This window comes from Nicotiana tabacum, chromosome 22, assembly GCF_000715075.1.
Source record: "Nicotiana tabacum cultivar K326 chromosome 22, ASM71507v2, whole genome shotgun sequence".
In the NCBI taxonomy this organism is placed as follows: Eukaryota; Viridiplantae; Streptophyta; class Magnoliopsida; order Solanales; family Solanaceae; genus Nicotiana; species Nicotiana tabacum.
In genome coordinates this window covers 27,689,205-27,697,821 of record NC_134101.1, presented here as the reverse complement: position 1 = coordinate 27,697,821, position 8,617 = coordinate 27,689,205, and the positions used below count along the sequence as shown (strand labels likewise).

At 34.2% G+C, this 8,617-nt stretch overlaps 2 protein-coding genes across 2 annotated transcripts; both read left to right on the top strand.

Moving 5' to 3' along the window:
• Positions 1-1,300: 1,300 nt before the first annotated feature.
• On the top strand, positions 1,301-3,874 carry LOC107829751 (transmembrane 9 superfamily member 11-like). Its single transcript, XM_016657219.2, has one exon. The coding sequence runs from the start codon at positions 1,591-1,593 to the stop codon at positions 3,562-3,564; it is 1,974 nt and encodes a 657-aa protein (XP_016512705.1). The 5' UTR covers positions 1,301-1,590; the 3' UTR covers positions 3,565-3,874.
• Positions 3,875-7,333: 3,459 nt separating this feature from the next.
• LOC107829750 (uncharacterized) lies at positions 7,334-7,701 on the top strand. Its single transcript, XM_075242752.1, has 2 exons — positions 7,334-7,507; positions 7,558-7,701. The coding sequence occupies exons 1-2, from the start codon at positions 7,334-7,336 to the stop codon at positions 7,699-7,701; spliced, it is 318 nt and encodes a 105-aa protein (XP_075098853.1).
• The last annotated feature ends 916 nt before the right edge of the window (positions 7,702-8,617 follow it).

Sequence of the window (8,617 nt, the reverse complement as noted above, 5' to 3'; positions counted from 1 at the left end):
TTTACTATGCTCATTATTTTGTTATTCCAGCATTATATATGCTTAAATATATATTTTTTAATTTATAAATAAAATTTATTTATTATATAAGTAAGTCCATAATATAACTTAAAAAGGAAAAAATCATAATATTAAAAAGTTAAAAAAAAATAAAAAGAAGATAAATGTTTATAATTTAAAGGGTAAAATAGGTATTTGACAATCCAAAATTTGGAAAATCTAGTTGAGTAACCTTTTGAGTGCTATATGCATAGTTAAGTGACTTTGTTGTTACAAAAGAAAGAAAAATAATTTCAACAGATAATTTGAGATAGTTGAGTGACCATTTGAGTAATGAACTCCGAATAATAGTAATTTTAATTCAGCAACTCAATTCATATCTCGAATAAATTTATGCGAAGTATAGGTCGTTCTGTAATGCTTTTTTGCGTTCTGCATAGTAGCAGTCAAAAGTGCATATACTCTTTCTCGGTACCAATTGATTTGATACTTTTTGTGACTTTGCTCGTCAATAGTTAACTTAAAATTTTCGAATTGAATGGACTATATTAATAGCTTGTTTAGATTAATTTTAGTTACATAAAATCTGGTATAGGTTACATTTTTGGTCGTATCAAAGTGGCTCACGAATAATTTAGAAATATTATATCAACTTTAAAGTTCAATTATTTGATTATCAAGAAAGGAAAGTGACAAACATTTTTATTTTAAATAAAGGAAGCATTTTTCTTAGAACACTTTGAACAATATTTTAGTGTATTGTTCAAGATTCAATTGTCTTTAGTTAGCTTTAAAAATAACCTGATTATATATATTTTCAGACCTATATCACATTACAATAAAGTGAAAATGATATTGATACCAATGTTATGTTTTCTTAATATGCCAAAAAAATAAGTTTTAGTTTCCCCTAATCTATCAAATTATAATTCAAAAAATTTCTTCATTTCTTTTATTTTTGTAGCACTTAAACCAAAATACATGTTAATAAGTTACTTCGTTCCCCTTTTAAATCTATTAAATCAATTCAAATGCACATTTATGTAAGAACAAAAATCTCTCTGACAAAAGGGAATATAACAGAGATGTTTTCTTGCACATAGTGACAATCTTGCATATACTCATGTTCTTGACTTTGGAGTGAAATATTTAAGTGGAGTTTGATATTATTTCGAGCTTTGACATCGAAATAGGCGGAGAAAAAAGAGAGAACGTTTTTATATGTTGACTTTGTCTTGCACAATAAGTACGAGGATGAGATGAGAAGGCAAAGGGCAAATTCAAATCAAACATTCTAATATTGCACACGTATAGAACATACAACACAAATATATAAATAGTTTGTTACAAATTCCCATCTTCCTCTATTTCACCTTTCAGCTCCCTTTTAGGCGTTCATTCTCTCTTTGAGGTCAGGTTATGCATCTTCATTTGTGACTACATCCTTTCTTGAATAAAAAATCTAAACATATTTTATGCTTTCATGCAATATTGTTACAAAACAAACTCAAAGATATTTTTTGTTGGCTTAATTACTACTCTTTGTATCTGTCAGATCTCTAAAAGATCATTCAAACAAATTGGCGATCCATGGATTTCTTCGATAAATTAAAGAATTGGATATTGGTCTATAGCTTGTTTCTTCAATGCGCTAGTGGATTTTATTTGCCTGGTAGTTTCCCACACAAATATAATATTGGTAATCAATTTTCCGTCAAAGTGAATTCCTTGACATCAATTGATACAGAAATACCTTATGGATATTACAGCTTACCTTTTTGTAAACCTTTAGAAGGTGTTAAGGACAGTGCTGAAAATTTAGGTGAGCTTCTTATGGGAGACAGAATTGAAAACTCACCTTATAGATTCAAGATGCACGTAAACGAAAGTGAAATATTTTTGTGTCAAACAAATGCATTGTCAGCTGATGAATTCAAAGTTTTGAAAGAAAGGATTGATGAAATGTACCAAGTTAATCTGATTCTTGATAATCTTCCTGCAATTCGATATATGAATAAAGATGGTTATTTTCTTAGGTGGACGGGTTATCCGGTTGGTATTAAGGTTAATGATGTGTATTATGTGTTCAACCATTTGAAATTCACTGTGTTGGTTCACAAGTATGAGAGGAGTACTGTGCCAGGTGTGATTGGGGATGGAGATGGTGCTGAGTTAATTACAACAGACGATAAGTCTATCACGGATACACCAAGTTATATGGTTGTTGGATTTGAAGTTGTCCCCTGTAGCTTTCAACATACCACAGATTTGCTTAAGAATCTAAAACCATATGATAAGTTTCCTTCACCTATTAATTGTGACCCGGCGACAGTAGCCGTGATGATTCAAGAAGGTAAACCATTGGTATTTAGTTATGAGGTAAACTTTGTGGAGAGTGACATTAAGTGGCCATCTAGATGGGATGCATATTTGAAAATGGAAGGTTCAAAAGTTCATTGGTTTTCGATTCTTAATTCTATGATGGTTATAACATTCCTAGCAGGAATAGTGTTGATTATTTTCTTGAGGACTATTCGAAGAGATCTAGCTCGATATGAAGAGCTTGATAAAGAGGCTCAGGCTCAGATAAATGAGGAATTATCAGGATGGAAACTTGTCGTTGGCGATGTCTTCAGAGTTCCAGAGAACTCGACACTCCTTAGTATGATGGTTGCTGATGGATGTCGCATTTTAGGAATGGCAGTTGTAACAATATTATTCGCGGCTCTTGGATTTATGTCTCCAGCCTCTCGCGGCACCCTTATTACTGGCATGCTTTTGTTCTACATGTTTTTAGGTATAATTGCTGGATATGTTGCTGTTTGGCTTTTGAAGACACTGAATGCTGGTAATACCAATGGATGGTTTTCAATTTCCTGGAGAGTTTCTTTCTTCTTTCCTGGAATTGCATTTCTTATACTAACTGTTCTGAATTTCCTCTTATGGGGAAGTCATAGCACTGGTGCAATTCCTTTCACTACATACATTGTTCTGTTGTTACTGTGGTTTTGCATTTCTATGCCTCTTACACTCATAGGTGGATATATTGGTACAAAGGCTCCACATCTCGAGTATCCTTGTCGTAGCAATCAAATCCCTCGTGAAATCCCAGCAAATCGATTCCCTACTTGGTTGCTGGTAATTGGAGCAGGAACACTTCCATTTGGAACTCTATTCATTGAACTCTTCTTCATCATGTCTAGCATATGGCTCGGTCGTGTTTACTATGTGTTCGGGTTTCTGTTGGTGGTACTGATCCTACTAGTGGTGGTTTGTGCTGAAGTTTCTTTGGTCCTGACTTACATGCATTTATGTATGGAAGATTGGAGATGGTGGTGGAAATCATACTTTGCATCTGGCTCAGTCGCGATCTACATATTCTTCTACTCCATCAACTATCTTGTTTTCGATCTCAAGAGTCTCAGCGGACCTGTCTCGGCCATGCTCTACTTAGGTTACTCGCTTTTAATGGCTCTTGCTGTTATGCTAGCAACTGGAGCTATAGGTTTCTTGACGTCTTTCTTCTTCGTTCATCGTCTCTTCTCTTCAGTGAAAATTGACTGAAGTGACAGACTTGAGTTCCATTTTGCTGATAACATGAAGATCAAGTGGAGACCAAAATTAACCATTTGCAAATTTTGCTAGCTTTATAGCACTTCTTCAAAATGTTTCCAATTTGTTGTCCTTACTGTTTCATACATTTGAAAGGAAATAAGATTAGTATCTGAGAAATTCTGAGAGTGTGTATGAAGTAAGTTTCATACTAGCAATAATATATGGGAATTTGCAGGCACAACACATAGCTTTTTGCAAAACATTTCTAATGGTATTCAAGAATCTTATTCATGTGGTGTAATTTGAAGACATTTTTAAATTTTAATGAACAGTTGGAACACTTTCTTCCTAAGGAGCTGATGCATATAAGTCTCCACTCTCCACTAGTATTTGTTGTTTCATTGCAGAACCTTATATGTTAGTCGACGATTAATTTAATTGTTATTTTTGCTTATCTAACTGATTAACCTTTAAATGTTGTTATCGTTTATTTCAGTTCTTATGTTAAACTTGACTAATTTCAATTCCATTTGGGAATAATTCAATTGCACGTGGTCAATCCATGCATAGTTACAGAAATATATACTCGAGCAACAATAGTTTCCATAAATGTATTAGATGTAAAGTTCACAGCCAACATAAACATGTTGATTTTTTTTCTCTTAAATAACTTATTAGCTATACTTTCTATGTGGATTAACTTCTAGTATGCATTGTGGCAGAGTTATTAGTACACTGAAATATTTAGCTTAGCAACTATTTAATAATAACAAACATTATAATTGATTTACGTAGCATACATATATGCACATTTCTCTTGGTTTATAAGATCCCATGAGAATTGAGAGATGGATATTGCATAAAATACTGAAGGAAAGAACCATGATTTCAAAGAGTAAAGTCTTCAACATTTGATAATCATTGCCCTCTTCTGCTATTTTCTTTGCGTTCTACTATGTAATTAAAACTTCTTAACGTTAATTTTAGGAATGTGATATTGTTAGATTTTATTTTAATATACAACCTCATATGTAATGTAATACGTTATATACCTAACATGCACGTTTTATTACCAAATTTCAAATAATGCTTTAACTGATTTGACAAGGGTGGCTATAGTGTTCGTATCTCCAAAGTCCAGGGGGCAAACTAAAAACCCCGAATATTTCCGGTACAGAGGTGAAATGCTTTTTCAGGTTAGGGGTAACCGAATAATTTATTAAAAATTCGTAACCGAACAAGACACAAGCTGCTAATAGTTCCCTTCCTCATAGTTCCTTCTTTCGTCGATCAGAACCTCTTCCCCCTTTTCCGACTTTCTTCGCCAATTTTGACGGCGAAAGGATCAGAATATTGCTTATTTGGTAAAAGTGCTGCGCTCATCGTCTGAGAAAAAAGCCCTAAAAGTTGGATTGCCCTTATCAGATTCCCCTCCAAAATTTTCTGATTTTAGGTAATTGTTTAACCAATCTATTGTAATTATTTCTAGTTTTGAGTTATGAGCATAATTTATAGCGAGAGAGTGCATATTATTTATCATCTTCTACCATTTTCTCTGTTTTAATTTTTTGTTTTGTTTTTGGTGTTTGGGTTCATGGGTGCATTTCTTTTTTTACCCTTTTTCCTCTGCTTCACTTGCCTAGTTTCACGCTGTTTCTGCTCGTGCTAGAGGTAGAGCCAGGATTCAAAGCTTATGGGTTCGGGATTCTAGTTTTTTCTAACTTAGTGGGTTCTAATTAATAAATTGTACATATTCAATCAATACTTTAAGACAATACACGGTTTGAAACAAAGCTACTGGCTGTGGCCGAACCTGTTATCAAAGCACTAGCTCCGCTTATGTGTACTGAAGTTTTATGCTTATGGAAGCAGAATTGGACCTCAGCTTGACAAGTTTGATTTTATTTTTGATTTGAGAGGAAACTGATTTAGAATAGGAAAGTTTAATTTTTTAAATAAGTTTAAAGATATCAAGAATAGACTATAGACAGAAACCTGACTTCATAATAAGATCAAAGCAAGTACAAACTATTATCATCAGTTAAAGAACAAGTAAAATTTGAATATGTTTAAAATATATACGCACCTTGAAAATCTTTTTAACCTTCAACGATTCCTTAAGATTTTAACCAGACTGTAATGGTTCATAAACTGTGTAAAATGACATGATGCATTCACCCTTAAATAGTTGGAAGAAATCGTATTCATCAAATACGACTTGAGTTACAAAGTACACAGGTCAATCACACAGGTATAGCTGTGTACTATAAACAAAGATAAAACTCAAATGGGAAATGCAATTTAGAAAATGCATTCCTCCAATGCTACTTAAGTAAAATAAGCTGACTGCAAAAAGCCTGAGTACAATATGTCGTAATCAGGCCTCTGCTTTCTTCAGCTCAGGTATTAGAATCGCTCTTCTTTTACCATTATTTCTTATAGTCTAAGATGATCACGGCATCATTGTTCCGTCTAATGCTTCATGTTAAAACTAAGGAAAGTGTGGGACTATCTTTATCTTCGTTTATTAAGTTCCTAGTTCTTGATGAAAATATTGTTGCTATATTTATGTACGTTTTTTTTTGGAGTTTGCAATTGAGTGATCCTATGTTGATAACTCTTATGCATATAACGTGTTTGAAGAACCTTATAAAACAAAGTGTTTGAAGAAAGTTCTCTGTGATGTTTGGATCTGGTGTTTTGTTTTAGTGCCTTAGCCTTATCTAGAGAAGTCGGCTTAGATCTCCTTTCGTTTCTTTCAACAATTGTTCTGGAATACCTTGACAACTAATCCCCTATATTTCAAGGGGAACTGTTATGCTACTTCATTGTGCTTCCCTTTTTATTTGAAAGAATTGTTCTCTAGATGTAGAATGTCATGGTCCATTTGCCAAATAGCTTGCGGAAAGGTTTTTAGTTTCTAGCAAGTTTATGCTTGCATATTTTGCGTTCTGACACACGGGAAATAGTATGTGTTGTGGATCAATAAGTACTATCAAACAGAGGACAGTGCAAATTATCTAGGTTGAGTCTCTTTAGGTTTAGTGCAGATTATCTTGATCGGCCGTGAAGTTGTACAGAATGCACTCAACCTCTCTTGCCAACGCCCCTTTCTCTGTCTTTGGTGTTTTCCTTTTACTCCTTCAAGTAGGCGTGCCTTCAGAAAAGTACAACAGATGGGGACAATTCCCCTTTACTTCTCTTGTATCGTTATCAATGCAATACCAGGATTGTGATAATCTAGTAAGCTTTGTGCTATGCTTTTGTGTATTCCTTTCTGTTTATTTTGTATAGGTCAGATTTTTTGGAGGGAGATCCGAAAATTTCATTCCAGTGAGGTTTTAACTTCCATTCTTCCACTTCATCCTTTTTGACACCATTAAAACCTTAGGAGCGAGCAACAATTGATTTTGATAGAATAAGTTGTTCAACATAAAATCTGTAGTATGTCATGACTCGTGGGACTTAACTTCTTTTCTTCTTTTTCCCTTTTAAAATAATTCGAAGGCAATTCATTCACAAGCTAGCTAACATTTTTAGACATACCCTACTAAGTTTATATCTAGGGTCTGCTCCTACTGGGAAGAGGAACGCAGTTAATGCACTAAAACACTTCTAAGAGCACGTACATTTATTGAGCACATGGACAGCTGCCAGAACATTACTTCTAGCACATTTCTACGCTCTAGCATAAGAAGTGATGATGAATCAATCAGGATCTGATGTTTTATCCTCCTTAATTTATGGTATCACTCATTATTTACGAGATGTGCAGAACATGTCAACCGAGAAGAGTCCACTTGAGCAAACAGCACCTGCTGTTGCATCATCATGCCGAAAGAAGAAGTCTGAAAGTGCCACGTTTTTGGAGGATGTAAAGGATCACATTGATGAGTTTATAAATGCCTCAATGGATGAACACAAGACTTGTTTCAAGAAGACCATCCAGAAGGTTAGTTCCAGATCAAATAGCATTACAGACTGTTTCTTTTTCTTTTTTAGGCATTATGGATTATCCTTAAAAGCAGTGCTCTTATATGGTTATGCCTTCAGATGTTTGGGATGTCTAAAATTGTTGCTGAAAGAAATGCTGAAGCAAAGGAGGTTGAGAGCTCACTTCCTCTCCGAACTGTTGTATCCGAGTAAAAGATTCAACGTGGAAAGAGGAAAAGGAGGGTGAGGTTGGAGGGTCAAAAGTGCATGCAATCCAAAGCCATTCTCTTGCAAGTTCTATCGTGCTATCCACATGTATAATAAACAAAAATTTGAGATTCTTTTGCCTAAGAACCCTTTCTGCGTTTGCATCTGGCTGGCTTTACCACACATTAGCCATGCCTAGATAAGACGTTTCAATAACTTTTTGATGAATCTTCAAAATGATTGTTTGATCTTTGGTTTTTATGGTTTGAGCTCTGCTTTTTCTGTTAATACATCCTTCTTGTTTTCGCTCTGTTCCATACTCTATGCATTCTCTAGTTCTGGAGTGTATTACAGATATCATCAGCTTGTAGTGGTCAAGTTTTCAAAGAATGCCTTTAGCTCCAAACCCTGAACAACAAAAAGTGCCCCTTCTAAAATTCCCGAGCCTGCTCCTATGCAGATTAGATAGAAAGGTCCCTTCTTTTGCCTTCATTTTATTTTATTTTGTCGTTCTCTTTTACAACTTTCAAGTAGTTCTAACTAGAACTTGTCTCAGTAGTGCTTCAACACAAATGCCGCAATCCTTAGTTCAAGCTCACTAATCTTAAAGCTGGTTTGGATAGATAGATAGGTTTTATGTATTTGAAATTTATGGCTCTAGGTTCTTTTACATTTATATGAATTTAAAACACAAGCCCAAACATAAGTTGATTTAAACTAATATTTTGGGTTCCTGGCGACAATGATCTTCAAGCAAAAACAAAAAGAATGAAAGAGGAAAACGATGACTCAAAAACTTCATATATACTCCTAAGAAATTTCATATAATACTACCGGGGTGGATATATAGGGGAAATTATTTGGACACGTGAACACATGGTCTCTATGTAAAATTAGATATTTTATGTACATATTTTTTAAA

Excerpts from the sequence above, each read along its gene's own strand:
- LOC107829751 (XM_016657219.2), top strand. The coding sequence starts at position 1,591 with ATGGATTTCTTCGATAAATTAAAGAATTGGATATTGGTCTATAGCTTG.
- LOC107829750 (XM_075242752.1), top strand. The coding sequence starts at position 7,334 with ATGTCAACCGAGAAGAGTCCACTTGAGCAAACAGCACCTGCTGTTGCA. Across the intron at positions 7,508-7,557 it reads TCAAGAAGACCATCCAGAAG|GCATTATGGATTATCCTTAA; the intron begins GTTAGTTCCAGA and ends TTTCTTTTTTAG.